Source organism: Chrysemys picta, chromosome 9 (assembly GCF_011386835.1).
Source record: "Chrysemys picta bellii isolate R12L10 chromosome 9, ASM1138683v2, whole genome shotgun sequence".
NCBI classification, from domain to species: domain Eukaryota; kingdom Metazoa; phylum Chordata; order Testudines; family Emydidae; genus Chrysemys; species Chrysemys picta.
Window position 1 is genome coordinate 41,087,485 of NC_088799.1, and position 20,648 is coordinate 41,108,132.

Here is a 20,648-nt window from a genome sequence, read left to right on the forward strand (position 1 = left end):
ATTCTAGCATCTTGGCCAGATTGTAGAGAATAGAGTGATGCACAGATTTCTTTGCTTCTTATTAGTCTGGGCAGGGCCGGCTCCAGGCACCAGCCTGGCAAGCAGGTGCTTGGGGCGGCCGCTCCAGAGAGGGGCGGAACGTCCAGGTATTCGGCGGCAATTCGGCGGACAGTCCCTCACTCCCGCTGGGAGCAAAGGACCTCCCGCCGAATTGCCGCCGCAGACCGCGATCGCGGCTTTTTTTTTTTTTTTTTTTTTTGGCTGCTTGGGGCGGCCAAAACCCTGGAGCCGGCCTTGAGTCTGGGTTCAGACCATTCACTTTGTAGTTGGTCACTACTGGTTTGCCAGCTTCCCAGAGATCAATCAGACAGCTTCATAGTCCTGGCCAACACTGAAATATGGACACTGAAGGGAAACAATAATGAACTTGCAAGACCAAGTTGGGGGAGGGGGGTTACAGAGAAGGATGATGAAGAAGGCATGACAGAATAATATTTCCTATCATCTTTTCCCATTAGATTAGCTGGAATGTCTCACTGGGGTCCTTCCTTGATATTCCCTTACTCTGTCTGATACTCCCTAAGCATATATAAGGAAATACAATAGTAACATCTACAATCCAACTGAAGCTACATATTGTGATTGATTACAATATATCATTTGAAGAAGTCTTTATTGCATCATTTAAAATTACATAATTGACCATGGACCATACTGAATACACATAAAGAGAATGTGCCAAAAACCCATTTGTAAAATCCATTTAAACTGGTTTACAAGAAAGAGTAGAATGACCATCTGAAGCTGTTATAATCTCTGAGGTATAAAATTCTTGTTTTAAAAATCAGCTGTCATGCTGGGAATCAATGAACTTCCACAAACCTTATATGATTTGCCCATAACTATTAAAATAATTATTGTACTGCAAGTCTATGGTCAGCAAGTGCACGAATCTGACAGCCGGCCAGTGATTACCTTCTAGAGGTGCAGAAGGGGCAGGAAGGGTGAGAGGAGCATTTCTCCCTTTAACCTCTCCTTTTCCTCTATGCAGGAGCTGCTTGCATTGTGATTGCATTCACTTGATTGCATGGGGCTATGATTATTAATGGAGCTAATCACCCCAAAAGGGGGACAGGGAAGGCCCAGCAAAAGAGGGGGTCATGCCTCCCCACTATGAACTGGCCACCTGTGAAAGGAAGCTCATGTTTTCCCTGTGGGATGTATCAATGGCTGATCTCTGCCCTGATTGCTGGGGAGTTTCAAGATAGGTTGAGAGTCTGCACAACTCCCCCTTCCCCCCATTTATAAAGGCATAAACCAAGAAGTTGGTTTTCATGTAAGAAGCCATGACCATTTCTTAGAAATGGCCTATTAGAATGCTTGGTGGATGCAGAAATGCCAGAGGCACCAAAAATATCTGAAACAATATGCTCAGATACTACTTTGGTGCTTACACACAATGATTTTGGTGTCTATACAAATATATAGCTATTTCAGATAGATCATTTCTGGACTAGAACAAGCCGATTCACTGTAAACTATGATGATGATGATGATGATGATATCGGGTACTAGAACAGAAAACCAGGAACTTTTAGAGTTACGGATAATGAGACTTAAAAATGAGCTAGAAACATCAGGAAACAAAAGTTCAGGCTATGCCTTCTGACATAACTGACACCACCATCTCTGAGTGAAGAAGAGCTCTGTGTAAGCTCAAAAGCTTGTCGCTCACCACCAGAAGTTGGGCCAATAAAAGTTCTCACCCTCCTTGTCTCATCACAGTATAGATCAGCAAATTATGTCCACAAGCCCCTAAGTCAGATAAGATTGTTCATTTAAGCTTCACATTACTGCAAAGGTGGAGAATTGTGTCCTTCCTGTTTGCTTTCATTTACAGAGGCATGCTGTTTTCTTCATAGGGTGGGGTAACTTCCACTAGAATAAACAGGAATGATTGTACACACATGCTTAGACAGGAGAATGCATCTCATAGTTTGTTGAAATAGACCAACGAATAAGCCTTCCATATATTAAGCACTATTTAGCAGAGATGAAGAGAAAATGATGTACCTGTCATTCTTGTCCTCTCATGGTAAATACCAGTAATTTTAACTGACCACCATCATGGGTCTCATAGCACATGGACATTTTGTAATATTTATAGCTTGATGTTTCAACAACTCAGACATCTTCTCAGACCAATGAGCCTATATCAACTTATTGTGCACTTCAACAGCCAGTAACTGCCACTGCCATGCAAAATGAACAAAATATACAGTAAAACAAGAACCAAAAACCAAAGCTTTCCCCAATTCTGAGGCAAAATTGATGGGATGGGTGAGTGCTGATCTGTTATAACTTTGTAGTTTTCTGTTTTCCAAAGGTACAAAATAAGAGTTCCCCACTCTGTGAAGAATAAAAAGTGTCCCGCGTTTCTATAAAATATTGCTAACTGGTAACACATAAAAAACTTGTTGCAAATGGAATTTCCAATAGCAGTACAGAATCAGTATGTGATTATGGACAGTAATGGTAATAAGAACAAGCATTTTTATTTGGGAGCAGGATATTCTTCTTCTAAAGACACCTCTAACTCCTTTGGGGCTCATTGTGATCTAGTTTTATCCTTGTGTAACTCCATTTAACTTTGGTGCTTTTGCTCTTGATTATACTGCTACAACTTAGATCAGAATCAGACCTATTTACTTCAACAGAGTTGTATCCAGTTACCTGATGACTGAATTTGACCCATAATACCTAAAATAAACACATGCTAAGAAACATCCTGTCAAAATAAAATTTAAGGCTTGGGAGGGTGAGTTGCTTCCAAGAAAGTTCTCTGTCTGTGACCCTTTTAACCAAAACTTGAATTTCTCTTAAAGTGCTGAGTCCAAGCAATAATCTTTTGCATTTGGATGTATGTATGGTACCCAAATGCATTATGTTGGAAATCTCCGGTGATAGAGGTCTGGTGATGAACCAGATCACCTTCAATATAAGGAATTTTTAAACTCATATGCCATTGTGTGGCAGAAACGAAGACCTTCTTCTCTGGCATAGCATGTGCAAATGCCCATCCTTCAGAGCTGTCCTGGAGTGAGGCTATCTAATTGATCTAGATTACCTCAACCAATTTCAGTGTCAGAGGTTCCTCATAGTCAGGTTCTCCCAGCCACTTCACAGTTAAACTCAATCAGATATAGATATTCTCTTCTGAGAGTCTGTAGTAGTATCAAGGACTGAGAGAATAAGGGCACTATCTTCTCTGATAGAGTTTCAGTCAGTGTCCCAGCTGGAAACTCTACAGAGGGAGATGATGAATGAGATTCATGCCCCCATGCACTAATTCACCTAGGGAAATAGTTAAGGTGGGGTGCTGTATGTTGGGTTGCATGACAGAGAATAATAAAGGGAACTCTTGCAATTAGCTTCCATGCTGTCAGCCATGGAGTGCTGTTGATATATCTGCAATCCATGGAGGAGTGGAATAACTTTAGAGTGGCTCTGCTCATTCCCCAGAGAATGGTGATGGGCAACTCTCCAAGTGCTTTTAGTTTCAGAGTGTCACCCCTCTTCTTTAATGTGTATGTTCAGTTCAGTGAGGCAGCAGGGGGGTCACTATCTTTAATATGCTGATGATACAACTGCGCATCACTTTTTTATCAGCCCCAGATGAAGGCAATTACTTGCTTTCCCAACATCTGGCAAAACAGATAGATGGATGAAGGCTATCTGGCATGAACTCAACTCATATAAAATGGAGGTGAGGGCAATTGGCTATGGGAGACATCTGGAGAAACTGGCAAAGTCTATTATTGCTCCCTGTATTGAGCATGTCAGCTTGCTCACTGTCAGAGTGGGTGGCAATCTCAATTATGCCAGACACCTCCCAACTCCTGGATTCCCAGATAATCAGAAGCACTTTTTCTATATTGGGATGTGCAAAAAGATCTTACTTTCTCTGCTGTGGTCCAGATCTTGCCACAATCATCCATGCCTTTACTGCCTCAAGCTAGATCAGTGCACTGCAAGAATCTATGCTATCAAAACAGTTGATGCATTACTGGTGTGTGTCTGGAATAAGGCCAAAACCACTGACACAAATGATGTCTGATGTTTCAACAACACAATACAACACAATGTGGTGGAGGACCTTCATATAACAAGCATTTTGGTAATGTGGACCCACCAGTAGGTTTTACCGAAAATGGAATCAGAGGGTCTGGGGAGAACTGAAGGTCCTTGAAGTCTCAAGTGCAGACATCAAGACGTATGAGCGGTTAAAATGTGGCTCATCATCAATACAGGTAGGTCTCTACACATATTTCAAGGAAGGTTTAATTGCTTTTGTTGACATCACTAGGCCTCACCCTAGGTAACTCGGGAGGGTGGAAGGCCACTAAGTGTCAATGAAGCCTTCCTGCACTAGGCCTAAGTGAACCAAACTCTATCCTTCCATGTTTAAACTCTAATCAACCACAAAAGCCAGGTGCAATTGGAATATGTAAGCAACCAGTTATCTGTGTGCAACCTCCTGATCAAGCGGTAATAATGAGGCCTGCATGTTTCTGGCTGAAGGGAAAAAGGACAAGATAACGGTTTAAAGAAGTTACTAACAAGCTAGGCTTATAGCTGCCAAGAATGACTTAACTGCTTAAATGTAATCATTATTTGCTTAGTAACTATTACCAGGGACGGGAGGGGTAGAGGAAGGAATGGGTGGGGAGAAAGGGAGGGCTAGAGGGGAAAGGGGGGGGGGTGAGGTTTAACTGCAAAATGTATAAAAGAAGAAAAACTGTTCCTGTTAGTGTGCTTGATCTGAGACGTGCCTGTCTCCTAGCACCGCTTTGGGATCCCAAATAAACTTTGTTTGCTTCTCCCCCTGGTGTGTTTATTGGCGTGAAGCACACCGGGCAACGAACCCGCTGTTGCTTTGCCTCGGGCACTCTGTGCTGGCAACACTTTCCCTTGTGAATTAGAATCAAGTGACACACTGTGAAGGTAAGAGCACTGATGTGTCCGGGCAGTTGCTTCAAGACTGTCAAAGTGCCACTTTTTCTATAAAAAGCCAAATTTGCACTAAAGTGCCAGCTTCCATTGCCTAGGCTCAGCCCTCAACCGAAATATTTGATTCAGCTAATCTCAAGGACCTTCTCTTTGGGGCTGCCATGGTAGCTCAGCAACAGACATACTGAAAGTATCAAGGAAGGCCAGACAATGATAGGTTTTTGCCTGAGCTGATGGCTCAAGACAACATCCAACTGAGTTGTGATTCTTTTGAGGTATTATAACTACTGGTCATGCTGTCAGCGTCAGGCATCTTCCAGGTTCATGGGGGCACGGGGAAAGCTACAGTCAAACATCAAATGTAAATAAAAAAGGAACTTGAATTGAAACTTATTTATGGGTCAAAAGACAAGACAAAACAACTTGCCTCATTAAAAAAAAATAATGGTGAGTCAAAGAATTGATGCACCAGTGGAGCCCAGGCAAACTTTGTAATACTTTTTAGGGGGCTTTTAAACAAAAAGGAAGTTAATAAAGAACAAATAAGACAACTTCAGCAGCTAGCTGATTGTTTGGGATGCTGTAACACCTGATGGGGGAAATGGAACAGTATCAGCTGAGAGGAGCATCCAATCCTGTCCATGAAGAGAAAAGAAATAAGAAGCGGCTATTTGTGGCCCTGACTGGGATGATTCTAGCAAATCTGGGGCGTGCTGCAAAGCTTTCTGATTGTGGATTGGAGTTTGATGTTTAATTCCATAGTGAGAGAACTAGCTGTTGACTATTGTGTCAACAATGGGTGTATTTGTGAAGGGATTTAGGGAACTAATAGGGTACGTCCACACTACCCGCCGTATCGGCGGGTAGCGATCAATTTATCGGGGATTGATATATTGCGTCTCGTTAAGATGCGATATATCGATCCCCGAACGCGCTCCCCATCGACTCCGGAACTCCACCGGAGCGAGCAGCGGTAGCGGAGTCGATGGGGGAGCCGCGGCCGTCGATCCCGCAGTGTGAGGACCCAAGGTAAATTGATCTAAGATACTTCGACTTCAGCTACGCTATCACGTAGCTGAAGTTGCGTATCTTAGATCGATCTCCCCCCGCCCCGAAGTGTAGACCAGCCCTTAGAGGCTTCTACTAAACAGGAAGAGGCAGAACCTACAGTGTATCCCAAGAAGGGTCCCAATCTGATTCCCTAGCAATTTAATTTATCATCCCAGATCTCTGTCAGCACAAACCATTGTATGCCATACCACTCAACAAAAGAGCTAATTTAATGAACATTATGCTACCATTTCAACCTGTCCTTGGTGTGATGTTGGGGCCTTCATGACTTGAAGTCTGAAAGCAATATCCGAATTAGCCCTAGGTCCACAGAACACCTAAGGGCTACCTGCCATGAGCTATACAAATTCCAACCCTCTATTCTATTTTTGCTGTGTATATAATGCTAACAAAGATTTGGGAAGAGAGGCTGCATTTTTCTGCATCTTGTCTGGTCCTAATGTGATGAAAGTTGAGCAACACAAAAGGAGAGTTTAGAGACTCCCCTGCTATAGTAGCAAATGCACCTGTGTACATATATGCAGAGCCAGACTCTGCTGCATCTGAAATCTACTTGACACAAAAGGAAAAAAGAAGGGTTTATGACTCTGATTCTTTTCCAGCTCCACCCCAGCCCCAGTTTGGAGCAACCTAATATCTGTTCTAACATATATCAGCTGGCAATGATCCTCAAGTCGTCATCCATCAAGATGGAAATAGAGGGAATGCACCATTCTCCAACACATGCCTTATGCCGGGGCTGCAGGGATGGGGATAGAAGCTGACTCTACACCAGAGGTGGGCAAACTTTTTGGCCCGAAGGCCACATTGGGGTTGCGAAACGGTATGGAGGGCCTGGTAGAGAATGCTGTGCCTTCCCAAACTACCTGCCCCCCGCCCCCTCCCACTTCCCGCCCCCTGACTGCCCCCCTCAGAACTCCCAACCCATCCACCCCCCCTCATTCCCTGTCCCCTGACCGCCCCCTCCCAGGACCCCCTGCCCCTAACCACCTCCCTGGGACCCCACCCTTTATCCACCCCCCAGTCCCTTTCAGAATGTGGCCCTGTGAACATGGGCGGAGGACTCAGGAGGAGCTGGAGCAGCTGCAGCTGGAGAGAAGCGGCGGTTTCCCCTTCAAAGCACCACTTCTCTCTGGCCGGCTGCGCGGCCACCTGGTGCTCCTCCTGAGTCCTCAGTCTGTGTTCCCCGCGCTCCCGCCATCTGCACCGCCCGCCTGCTCCCCTGCCCCCACAGTGCAGCCCCTCCCCCCACGGGGGGTGCGCCGGTGCTGAGCTGCCCGAGGGCCCTGCCTTAGGGCCCCCTGCTCTTGGGGGGGGCCCCGTGCCAGGGCACCCTGTGTTCACTGTTAAATCTGCCCCTGATCCACGCTGCCGGCACGGTAAGCTGAGGCTGCGGGGGAGGAGGGACAGCTGGGGAGGGGCCGGGGCTGGCCAGGAGCTCAGGGGCCGGGCAGGATGGCCCCACCAGCCATAGTTTGCCCACCCATTGGGGTCTCCCTAGACCCTTAGGAAATCCTGAGAGATGCAGGTAGTTTCTGCACCCGTCTCTCAGTGTTCTTAGTCTGCCTTCTATTGCACTGCTCCTAACATACTTTCACTGACCTGTGTAATTAGAAATCAGTTCTCATACTATATATACACATTTTGGTGATTGTTATGTCAATTGGATTTCTTGGAAGGTGAGATTATTCCACAAAAGGATTCTATGACAATTCAGGTATTCATCTGAACTGTGGGAAAGGGAAGAAATAAGAACACAAAACAAAAGAACCAGAATTACTTCAGTCGGGGCTTTCTATTGTATTTATGCTTACATAGTTTGCTTGGTGACAGGCTTGTCCTAAAGAATTTGCCCTTCTTAAAATGTACAGTGCAGTCAACCCGAGTTAATTACCTCATCTCTCACCATGGATTCCAAGATACCACAACAAGAATAGGTTGCAGTATTGAAAAGAATGTCTTTCAGCTATGATCAACTACAGTATAACCTTGTGACAGTAATTAACTTGTGTCACCACTTTACTGACAAGAGGTGGGGAATGATACATAAAGAAACAATCAATTCCTGAGAAGAGTATGAAAATTGGGACCTTATCTTTTCAAAGAAACCTGGCTGAAGTTCACAGTCTGTGATACAATGGCTGATTAGATTACCAAGTTTTTAACTTGCTCACTTTTCTCACTGGCTTTGCCATAGAATGATTGCTAGTAAAGAGGGGATCAAAGTGAGAACCTATAAACCTTTGTTTAATGGAAGTAATTTCTCACCCTGGAGAAGAGTTCATTTGCAACATCTTCAGATAAACTGAATCACAATATAGTGGGCTCATTCAGAAGAAACTTCTTACCAGGGCAGAATGATAGAAAATGTAACTACAGGACAATCTAACCTCATTTATTTGGACTGCTTAGGAGCAAGAAACAGCAATTGCAGAACCTAAAAGGGGGAAGAAGAATGATCTTGCTGTTAAAGACCAGGACTGGGAGTCAGGCAATCTGGTTCTATTCCCTGTTATGATGGTTTCCTTTGTGACCTTGGGCAAATCACCTTTTCTCTCTGTGCCTCAACTCTCCCATCTATAAAGTGGGGCAAATTATAATTCTCTGTCATGGAAGGATGTCATGAAGCTTAATTCACTGGTGTTTGTAAAGTGCTTGGAGAGCCTTGGTTGATGAGGCTATATAAGTACAAAGCATTTATTAATTATTATAGGAGAGGAGACTGGCACTGACATGGCAAGCTCATGAGCAGTAAATGATTGGTGGGATGGCTCATCAGCCATAAAACCCACATTCTTTGCTTATAAAGTAACACATCAATAGAAGTAAGACTAAATTTCCAATTTAGAAAACCCCAAACACTTCAGGTCCTCAAGAACCTGCACCACACAAGAAATTACACCCCCAGTCCTAGGAAATAAAGCCATATTAATATCACTAACTGATTTTTTAAAATGAATCTGCCTCCAGACACTGCACTCTCCATTGCTTCTAGGATTTATTTTGAGTTTGAGAAGGCATCATTTTTTACTTGCATTCAGTTAAGTTTGGCTTGCATATTTTATCCTAATAATTAGTCAAACAATTTTTCAGGTGCACAGTATTTTAGATTATTTAAAATGTCTTTTTTGTATCTGTTAGTTGAAAGATATTTTTAATCCAGTCTGATTTAAATATGGCTAAATTACAAAACCAGGACTGTGCCCCGAAAATTCCATGGTGTAATTCCCTGTGGGCTCTAGCATGGCTTTATGGTGCCAGCCCTGCAATGTGGAGCTACACTGCTGAAGGGGTGCTCTCCGTTATGCAGGGGAAGCATGCCTACTGCTACACACCTACAGAGTGGCTGGTGGTGTGTTGGGAGCTGAGCCACAGCCACATCTCCTTCCTGGATGAAGCAGTGATCCCCACTGAGGTCTCCCTTGTGCACATAAATGTCTGTGAAATGTCAATCTTGCCCTCAGTGAGAAAAGTGAAATGGATTTCCTTTAACATTAAAGGCATAACAGCCCTTTAGACTTAAAATAACACCACCACTTACATCAAAGTCACAGCTTTGACAAAAATTCAAACCACAGCTTCATCCAGGAACAGCCTTTTGAAGAGTTGCAATTGAGTTAAATCCCCTTCCCTAAATGTTCACAGGGAAAGTTATTACAAGTACACAAATGTATCATTTAAGGAACAGGTATACTATTATCGAAACATTCACTTCCATATTCACAATTTATCATTAGGGTCCAATTTAGTTACCCTTATACCGAGTAGTAAATTACTTCATGCATATTCTCACTGAAATCAATGATCCTACCTAAGGAAGGAAGGAAGGAAGGAAGGTATTACTCATCACTAGGGCCCTACCAAATTCACAGCCCATTTTGGTCAATTTCACAAACATAGGATTTTTTAAATCATCTATTTCATGATTTCAGCTATTTAAATCTGAAATTTTGTGGTGTTGTAATTGTAGGGGTCCTGATCCCAAAAGGATTTTTTTTGGAGGGGGGCCTTGCGGTACTGCTGCTGATAGTGGCGTGGCCTTCAGAGCTGAGCAGCTGGACAGAGCAGCTGCTGGCTGGGAGCCCAGCTCTGAAGGCAGAGCCACCACCAGTAGCAGTGCAGAAGTAAGGATAACATGGTATGTTATTGCCACCCTTACTTCTGCGCTGCTGCTTCTGCCCAGCTCTGAAATCAGTGCAGAACTAAGAGTGGCAATACTTTGATCCCCCCCTAAAATAACCTTGTGATTCCCCTGCAACTTCCTTTTGGGTCAGGGCCCCCATGAAATCTGTATAGAATAGGGTAAAAGCACACCAAAAAAACCCAACCCCAGATTTTATGATGTGAGACCAGATTTCATGGTCCATGATGCATTTTTCATAACCGTAAATTTAGTAGGGCTCTACTCATCACCAATAAGAACGTCAGAAGTGTCCCCTTTTCAATTGCAAAACAACAAAAATGGCTGCAAAGAAGTTATTTATTTGCAGATAATTCTGACAATATTTTGGACAGGTGGAAATAAAAGTATAAAGGGAATCTTTATATGTTCTACTCTGTATATGTTCTTATAATGTCCTCATTGCCAAACTATCTGACCACCATCAATACATCATAAAGCAGAATGAGGGACAATGTGTGTGGGGGTTTTTTTTGTCCATTTGTCTGGTTAGTTTTTGCTTTGTAATTCTCTTTAAGATATGGGAAAGATGTATTTGCATTAAAAGAATCCTGGAAAAAGCATGTGGACACAAACAGATTGGCATAAAAATATCATGGAAGTTTAGTTAATTTCTCTGTGCACTTTGGCAATAATAAAAACAAAATTTGGATAGTGTACATTGCAAAAGATTTGTGTATCTGATAAAGTGAAAAGTGAACATGGAAGTGAACTACTGAGAATAAAAGCCCCTACTTAGGAACTCAGTGAAGAATAAAAAGTGTCCTGCGTTTCTATAAAATATTGCTAAATAGTAACAAAAAACTTGTTGCAAATGGAATTTCCAATAGCAGTATAGAATCAGTATGTGATTACGGACAAGAATGGTAATAAGAACAAGCATTTTTATTTAGGAGCATGATAATATTCTTCTACTGAGAATAAAAGCCCCTACTTAGGTGCTAGTTCTTAAAGCACTACTAAAATTAGTCACAATTCTTCCATGATTTTCTCACTGGAATGCACAATTAAATGAAATTCCTGAAGACTGACAAAAGCAGGGAATATAGTAGTATTCATTTAGACTACGAGGATGCGTTGGACCCAGTTCTCACTTACACTCTGGTAAATCAGGAGTAATTTCTCTGATGTCACTCGAGTTTTGTTAGAGTTAACCTGGTGTAAGATGAGAATCACAGTCAGGCCCATGATGGATGGCTATCTAGGTCTTCATGGGGAAGAAGACATGAAGGAATGCAAATTCTGGAAATTTGATCTAAAGTAACCTAGTTGGTGCAGATAGGACACTTGATGTGTCAAAGTCTCAAGCTTAACTTTATCATATCATAAGTCCAAGAGAACATAAATTTAGAAGATCTACAGCTGCTTTTGAAGCAAGACTCAAGAAGAATCCACAGTGGAACTTTGGCACTTCCTGTATTCCATCAGAACAACTGAAGGGAGAAAGAAGATTCTCTGCGTGTCTGTAAGGACAAATAACTCCCTTAACTCCTCAGAATGGATATGATAAACAATGTCATAAAAACAGGGGGAAAGAATTACTGTGAAACTGAAATGTTATTAGCAGGAAATATTTACGATAAAGAGCAAAATTCTCTCTGTCTGAGTCTCCTATATTAGATCCTACTGTACACCTTTCAGGAATCTGATTTGTCTTGCATACCCCAAGTTTCACCTCACCTAAAATCTACTTGCTTCAAAATCAGACACAAAAATACAAAAGTGTCACAGCACACTATTACTGAAAAATTGTTTACTTTCTTATTTTAAACATATAATTATAAAATAAATCAACTGGAATATAAATATTGTACTTATATTTCAGTGTATGTATATAGAGCAGTATAAACAAGTCATTGTTTGCATGAAATTTTAGTTTGTACTGACTTCGCTAGTGCTTTTCCTGTAGCCCGTTGTAAAACTAGGCAAATATCTGGATGATTTGACGTACCCTCTGGAAGACCCCTAGTGGTACACGTACCTCTGGTTCAGAACCACTGTCTACAGGATGTGCCTCGAAGACAGACAAGACTAGCAAGCAAATGGGTGGTTCAATTTTAAGTAAGCTCAACATGGATCCCAAAGTAGATGATGAAAAAAAAAAAAAAAACTGTGGCTGAAAGAGACTCCCCTCTCTTATAACCTGGACCAAGCTTAGAAGAACAGCTCCCATTTTCCAGGCAAGAAATGAAATCCGTCATATCGAAAATGTCAAATCTTCCATATGAGAAACAGATGTTCCAGTCAATGCTAACACATTACATTAAAAACTTGTCCTAGATTTTTATTATGCCCATCAAATTGGGATTTTTCTTCTCCTTATCCTCAATTTTTAGGTTGCCATTCTTTTACATGACTATGGATACATTTCAGTTATGGCAATCAGCAGCCAATACAATAAGAGAAAGGACTAGATTGTTTTTCTTCAGGTTATTCTGACTGTGTTGGCCTGGATACCTTTTAAGAATAGTTTAACTTTGATGAATAGCTACTATACATACAGAACTATAAGAAGACAGGCGTTACAAAAGGCAAAGCAAAAAGGATGAGTGACTGATAATTTTTGAGGCAAGAGATTAAGATTTGAGTTCTGACACTGCTAATTCCTGTTAAAAGGAAGGGGAGGGGAAAAACGGAGTGTAATTTAGTCCACAGAATAAGCTGCTATAATGGCAAATGAAAGAGAAGTACTGTCTGGTGGTCTGAACCCTGGACTAGGGAGTCAGGAATTCCTGATTTATATTCCTTGCCTTGCAACAGATTCTCTTGTGTGGCCTTTAGCAAGGCACCAACCTCTCTGCCTTTTACCATCTGCTCTTAAGTACATCACGCATTGCTATGAGACTGTTTTGCAAATGCTTTGAAAATGAAAAGCACTACATGAAGGTCAAGCATTTTTTGTTATTGATATGAATGGATTATTCTTAGCTCAGTCACAGTAGCAATAATGTGGTCTTGAAGTGAACATTAACAAGTGTGGTAGAAGCAGCAGTTGACTTTATAATATTAGTAGGTGCTTCACTGAACAAAAGGATGAACATTGGCAATGGGAAATGGAGTGCCTCTTTATTCCACTTACAATCCACTGAGCCATCAAGCTCAACAAGTCACTGGATAAAATCCAGTCCAAGCCAGAAATAACTGAAAACTGTTACCACTTGCTGTCTGCATGGTGGTCTAATGTATGTGAAATAACTTTGTAGTCTCAGAGCTGTTGGGAGGTTGGACAAATATCTCTATCAAAAATCCATGATGACATTGCACTTTAATTTTCACCCTTGCCAGCAATCTTGAACAAGGGGTCAAGATGGCCAGGAGACCGACCTATCCTCATTGCTACAGGTGGCCAAACGAACTAGGTTGAGGCACATGGATTACTTCTGGAGGAATTCTGCATCCCTGTGAGGGCACAGAATTCATACCTTCTGCAGATTTCTTGGCTCCTCCACAGAAAAATGGGGGAGCCAAGAAATCTGTAGGAAACACATGCCCCTTCCCTGGCAGCCTGGGCATGTCTGCTGGGAGCAGCTGGCAGCAGAGAGCAGATCACCGAGGGGGGAGGAGGGAGACTGGGTGCCTCCCTCAATCTGCAGAAAGGCAGTTTTCAGCTTGTGCTTCATCTACTGCTCCATCTGCTTGGTGTAGAGGTCGTTGTGGTCCTGCATGTGCTGGTGCTTGCCCAGGTCTGTGATGACCTCGCCCACCTCGGTGTAGAATTGCACATCCGTGTACCGCTTCTTCCCAAATATGATGGCGTTCTTGAGGTGGAAATGTAGCATGATGATCATCTCCCCATCGCAGGGCTGGAACAGCGCATGTTTGATGCTGTTGTACAGAATGTCGACCTTGTCTCCTCGCACGGAGGTGAAGCGGAAGCCATTGACATGGGCCTCCAGCGAGCCTCGCATCCTCTTCTGGGTGATGTTGGGCCAGATGTACAGGTCCTTTAGCTTGGGGTTGCTCTGGTTCAGGTTAATGATGAGTGAGTCTTGCTTGGCGATGCCCTCCTTCTCCTGCACCTCCTGGGTCTTGTAGCATTTCTGCACCTCCTTGATGATGCGGAAGGCGTTCTACGGGTTGAGGGACGGCACCGATGTTAAGGGAGTGGGGCTGGGCCTGGGCCTGCATGCGAACAAGTGAGAGAGACTAACTCTGGCCTTGGCTACACTGGCGCTGTACAGTGCTGCAACTTGCTGTGCTCAGGGGTGTGAAAACGCCCCCCCCCCCCTCCGAGCGCAGCGAGTACAGCGCTGTAAAGCGCAAGTATAATCAGAGCCTGCAGCGCTGCAAGCTATTCCCCTTGGAGAGGTGGAGTACATACAGCACTGCAAGAGCTCTCTCTCGCCGCGGCAGCACTGGGAAGTCCTGAGTGTAGCCAAGGCCTCTGTCTCTCTTGCTCGCTGTTGCTGCATCCCAAGCTTGGAGGCGTAGGGCTGTGTGAAACAGGCTCTGTCCCTAAGGCAGAGCAGAAATGTAACAACCAAGCAGGCAGGCTGCTAATGTTCCTATTGTTAGTTAATTGTTCCCATTCTTAGTCAATTAAGGCTCCTTTACCTTGCCAGAGAGGTGTAAAGGAACCTTATTGTAAATGACAATAACGGAATCCTAAATTAGGAAGGTCTATGTGTTTTCTGGCTTTTTTTCCCCTGTGCCAGAGAGGCACAAGGGGGTTAGATTACAGCTCAAGCTCTATTTTACTTATCCATTTAAAAAAAAAATTCAGGACAATGATTAGTAAAACTGTGTGAAAGTCTGAGCAATTTAAACATTCTACTTTACAGGACAAACAAAATAAAAGTAATGTAATTTAAATGAAAATCCAGGATTATAACTGGAATGCAGGGTGTTGGTTACCAGGTATTTGTAATTTAACTTTCGTGTATTTAGGAAATGCTGAACAGTTATTGTGATTTTTACTTAAACTGCTATACAGGAAAAATTACCAAAATAAGTGAAACTGGTGTGATTATATTGCATTATTTTGACAAATTAAATATGTAGGATTTTGCAGACTTTTGCATTTTTGGTGCAGAATTTTTTTTTTTTTGGCACAGAATCCCCCCCAGGACCAATGGATCTTAGAGTGTGAAGATCCCCGCATGCCTGCTACTCATGCAGTATCTCTTCTGTGGGTAAACATAGGATTTCATTTTCATTTTCCAGAACTGTTAACATTTAATATTGTTGATGAGCACAAAGGATGGAATTGTAGGGAAAGAGACAAAGTAATAGTAGAAACTAATGGAGAGAACTGAAAAAGGATAAATGCAACTAAGGGGATGCACAAAATCATATTAAATAGTCCTGCTAAGAAGGATCCAAGATTACTTGCTGATGAGTGCAAACATCCAAAAGAAGTTTCTTCATCAAGGATTCTGGAAGTATTTGGAAATGCAACATCATTCTTTATTACTGATACCTACTTAAAAACCCTAAATTCACTGGATCTTTGCAGATTCCATACACCCAAGGAAAGAATGGAAGGAAGTTGAGTTTAGTTATGCTCCCAAACTTTATGGAAAACATATAGTAAATGACAGAGCAAGCTGGTAAGGTGGATATAGGAGGAGGTGTGAGTTATGTCCCTAACTTGACATACTACAGTCAGCCATTTTGTGTGTTAACCACTGCTAGCTAAAAACCAAATACCAGATAGCTAGAAATAATTTTAGGGCTCTAAAAGAGAAGGCCAAACAGCTACATAAATGCAGTTTTGCTAATTGAAATAAATAAATAAAAAGAAAACAAAAAGTTAATATACCTTAAAAATAAAAGAAAATGTTTAAACAGCCGATCTTGGTTTTAAGTGCCCTTGTCATAAACATTTTGTTATTGTTATAACTAAAGCATTTTTAGTATTTTTAATAATAAAAAACATGAAATTTCCTAAATTAAAAAAAATGGTAACCCACTGGACATGGCTATAATAATCCACTAAAATTATTATAAATTATGTGCTTTATTTAAACTATCTATAAAAATTAAGAAAAAAAACCACTTTGGAGCAGTCCAAAAAAGCTTCTCTTTGGGCAAGGAGTTAACACCTAAACTCCCCATCAGCTGGACAGAAGGAGGGTCCCCGAAGACCGGCTGGTAATTACTCAAGACCATCTCAAACTGTGGGTAACTATAATGTTTGGGGTGCTCTAAACCTATTGCTATATCATATATGCATGTTTATTTAAAGCCTAATAAAAAAGTAGTTTTACATAAAAGCACTCTGGTTTTCATTAATTATTTATTAAACAAAGAAGTTGTGTTCCCATTGATTTATTCCTACCACCACCTTAAAACAAAACAGTTATGTTACCATTGCTTTGGGTTCAAAAAACCCTGGGTAACAGGAGAGAGAAAACATTTAACAGAAAGGGAATACATCCCCTGGGAAAGTATTTTTCCCTGTGTTGAGCAAATTGTACACGTTGTTCTATTTCATATTAGGAAGTTTTTTTTTTTTAAGTTAGGTTCTTGTGCATGAGTAGACGGCAACAGAGGGAAGGTTAACAATGGAAATCTAACTGAAAAAAAGTGAACTTTAGAGGAAATCTGATGGAGAAAGTTCCCAGTGCATGAAAAAGATGTGAAATGAGACAGAAGTACAAGTGGCATAAGGACAGGAAGGAGGGGAAGAATTCATGCATAAGAAGGGGAGCAGGAGGCAAGTAAGGCTAATATATAAGCAGGGCAAGCTGTGTAGGGTTTTGAGGACATGAACAATATTTGGAGGGGCTTGAAGCTGGAGACCAAAAAGGAGGTTAGAGAACTCAAGACAAAAGGTAATGAAGATTAGCCTCATCTCAGTACATGCACAATGCAAGCCAAGTACATTATTGGATAATGGAAATATAGGGCCTGCTTCTGCTCTCAGTTCCACTACTTTTACCACTGTGGAACTTCATTGATTTCAGCAGTGTTTCTTCTGTTTTATACCAGTGTAAGTGAAAGCAGAATCAGCTCCCGTCAGCCCCCCAATTCCTTAAAAGAATTATTCTTGGTGCACTTCACTTGAGAGAGGCAGACAGGGAAAAAGACACTTTAAACGGGATTTAAATACTTTCTCTCAGTTTATGCACCCTTGATTGTGTTACCTTGCCAGCAAGCACCAACAGTTAGCTGCATGGCTATGTGTGATGGATGAATAGGCCAATCATTTGTCACAAGGTAAGGCTCATATGTCGTGCCGTCCATATACAAGGTAACCACAGGAAACTCAACATTGACGACGTAGTAGTGCCATTCTTTATCACAAATCTGAATAATAAAAGAAATGAAAGAAGAACTTTAGACCCCTTTGTCCTGCTGCTATTTTCATGCAGAATAAATTCTTTTGATCATGTTATTTCCAAGACCTGGAATTCTACTGGTAGAAGCAGATAACAATTACTGCTCTTTTCCAGCCTAAAGTGCAATGTTAACATTTTCATGGATACATTTTTGACACAATGTTATAGTATCTAACCTGTAACTCTGTGGTTACATCTCTACACAGGCTGGTCAAAGAGGAGACCTCTCATTGAAATTAACAAAAGTCAAACCAATGCTGACAAATATCACAACTGGCACGCACGTGTAACACATTTTAAACAAATTCCTCTTAAAACACATTCTTTAAAGCGATGGAGCAGAGTGAAAATTCAATGAGTTTCGCACTTGTTGTGCATCCTTACATTACTTAAGTCAGATTAATTAGTTAATGCAGCGGAATAGTTAATGTTTGTACAGATTTTCAAGAATACAAAGCTCTATAAAAGTGCTCAATAGTGGTTTTTGTATCTGACCATGATTATTCTAGACATCCCTTTTTTCTTTAAATTAGGAAAGAATTTATTGCTCAGGGTGTTGATGAATTATTAGCACTTGTTTGACCCAAACATTATTATTTATTAATATAAATTGTATTGCCTTGGTGCCTAAGGGCCTCAGTCCATTGCCCTAGGCACTGTATTAATGGAACAAAAAGATGGGACCTGCCTCAAAGAGCTTTCAATCATGGTTTGGGCAGGTAACATGAACGTTTCTTCATGCAAATCTATCAATGCAACTCAGTCCCAGCCAACATTTTAGCTGCTATTTCAAATGCGAGATCCTATTCTGTCTTGAACAGCAGTGCCCTCAGCTAATTCCATACTTCAACTTCTTTTGAGAAGAGAATGCCAGCCATGCCAAATCTTGTGTGATCATTTGTGAGATGGACAGGGGTTAAAATGAGACTACCACACCCATTTGCACTTGTAACAAAAATACAGATTTGAAACAGGCCTCCAGATATGAAAGTCTATGCAAACCCCATTGCATTCCTAGCTTCCTGATCCCTTCATGAAATCTTTCAGATTTTCAAGTTCAAAGGCATAACTCACAATAAAGTGAGTGTAAAAAAATGTGTTTTTAAAGATGAAACAGGTTCAGTCATTACTTGCAACTTTGAAGTCTGTACAGATAATTGTTTTCATGTTTTAAGAAAGTGAAACACTTGAATGCAGATATTGTCCCTGTTTCCCTGAGGCTAGCAGAAAGGTAAGCAATGTTAAAGGGTAACAACTTTGTCCTCAGTTGGGTTAAATGTTATCTGTAGCAATATCTGCCCTTTGAAAGAAAAGCTAATGTTTTGTTCCAGAAGACATTTCAACAACAGCTTAATCACTTCCATTTCAAATGGATACATTTATTGTTGTGGACATCGTAGCCAAACAGCAAGAGATAAACGCAGCAACGTGCTGCTGAAGCCTTCCTTTCCTAAGCAATATAGAGCACAAATGTTTTCTGAAGGTTAAATGAACTAAAACCAAAATTGAAAGTAAATAAATTGGAAAACTGAAAACTCTTTTGAACAAACAGCAACAAATAAGATTATTCAGTCTGCCCCTTCAAAGAAAAGCAGTGTTTCAAGATTCCTGAACTAATTGTGATGCATCATACCTACAGGTGTCTATCTCATTACATAAAAGAAAATGATTGATGTGGCTGGATATGAAATACTGTCAACACATGACAAGCCTCAGAGGTTATAGTCTACAAATTTCTGAGGGCTCCCCACAGGTGCCTCTTTTTGCTGTTATAAACAATACTCTTTGGGAGATATCAAGTACCACTGCAGATGAGCAATCCTTGCTATATCCAAACAAAGAACAAGGACATTTTAAAATAATAAAGAGAAACACTCTGGGGAACTCTTGTGGTATATTGTAACAACCTGTGAACATGCAGCTAGTTGGATTGCTCAATTGATTGAACAATCAGATAATTATACAGAAACACAAGATTAAATCACTGTGTTGAACCAGGAGATGATTCCATTTAATCTAGTACCCTGGATCTGATCAGTACTGGATTCTTCAGAGAAATATGTAGGTGTCCGTCATGTACAAAATTACATGTCTATAGGGAAATTTATAGACTATATGATGTGTTATTTTTAATACCTTAGGGGTAAAGGACTAATAGTTCAAACAAACCACAGCCTAAGTAACAGCATCTGCTTCTTCACTATGCTAACAGGAGTGTAACCAGCTCTGATCCTAAATTTGCACTGGAACACAAAGTATATACTTTGGTAGTCTATGTATTTTGTGTCCTTGATTCTGATCTCATACCATTACAAAGCAGGAGTGACTCCATTGAGAGCAACAAAGTTATGACTGTATAAAATAGCCATGAAATGACAATGGGGCCCAGCATGCTTCACACTCACGCTCTCAACTTAGAATTGTGTCATTCTCACTGCAGTGGGAAATCACAGCGGAGAAGGCCTCCTAAGACTACAGACTTGACAATGTGCTAGACTGGGGTGGACAAGGCAGAAAGGTCAAATGGGCACACAGAAGTGAATGGGCTTGCATAGAATTTGGTCAAAAGAACTTTATACCAGTTTAGCACAATATGAATGTTTCTTACGTTTCCAAACAAAGAAAAAGAAAGACACCACCTTTTTGGGTGGTTATATATATATAAACACTTTTTAGTCTCTGGACTACATCAGTCACTGATTTTTATGGCTAATTTTATTTCTGCTGCATTCTGTTGTGAACCTAGAACTGACATGTGCCACACTGGCTGTGAAGAACTCCAGAAACACCCACCCACCCTTTTTGAGGGCCATTTAAGTGCTACTAATTTGGCAAGCACCACTATTATGGTCACCACTTTTACAAGACTGATAAATTGTTAAAAGTATGCCTTATTAGATGATATTCGAAAAGCCATAATCTGCTGAATATTATTATCCCGTTAAAATGTGTGTATCACTGTATGAGAAGTTTAGATTCTACATGTATCATTGTTATAACATGCTCCAAGGTCAAGACAAGCAGGCACAAACCAGTTTTTTCAGAGAGTAAGACACACTAGCACCCTCCCAGGTATTAAAAAGAGTGATCATTGGCTTAAATAG

At 41.3% G+C, this 20,648-nt stretch overlaps 1 protein-coding gene across 1 annotated transcript in view; it reads right to left on the reverse strand.

Annotated features, from left to right (window-relative positions):
- CLSTN2 (calsyntenin 2) overlaps positions 1-20,648 on the reverse strand; it is a 672,586-nt gene that overhangs the window by 24,208 nt on the left and 627,730 nt on the right. The window contains exon 9 of the mRNA XM_005282521.5: positions 17,350-17,512. Coding sequence (XP_005282578.1) covers positions 17,350-17,512 — 163 coding nt within the window. The remainder of the gene's footprint in view (positions 1-17,349; positions 17,513-20,648) is intronic.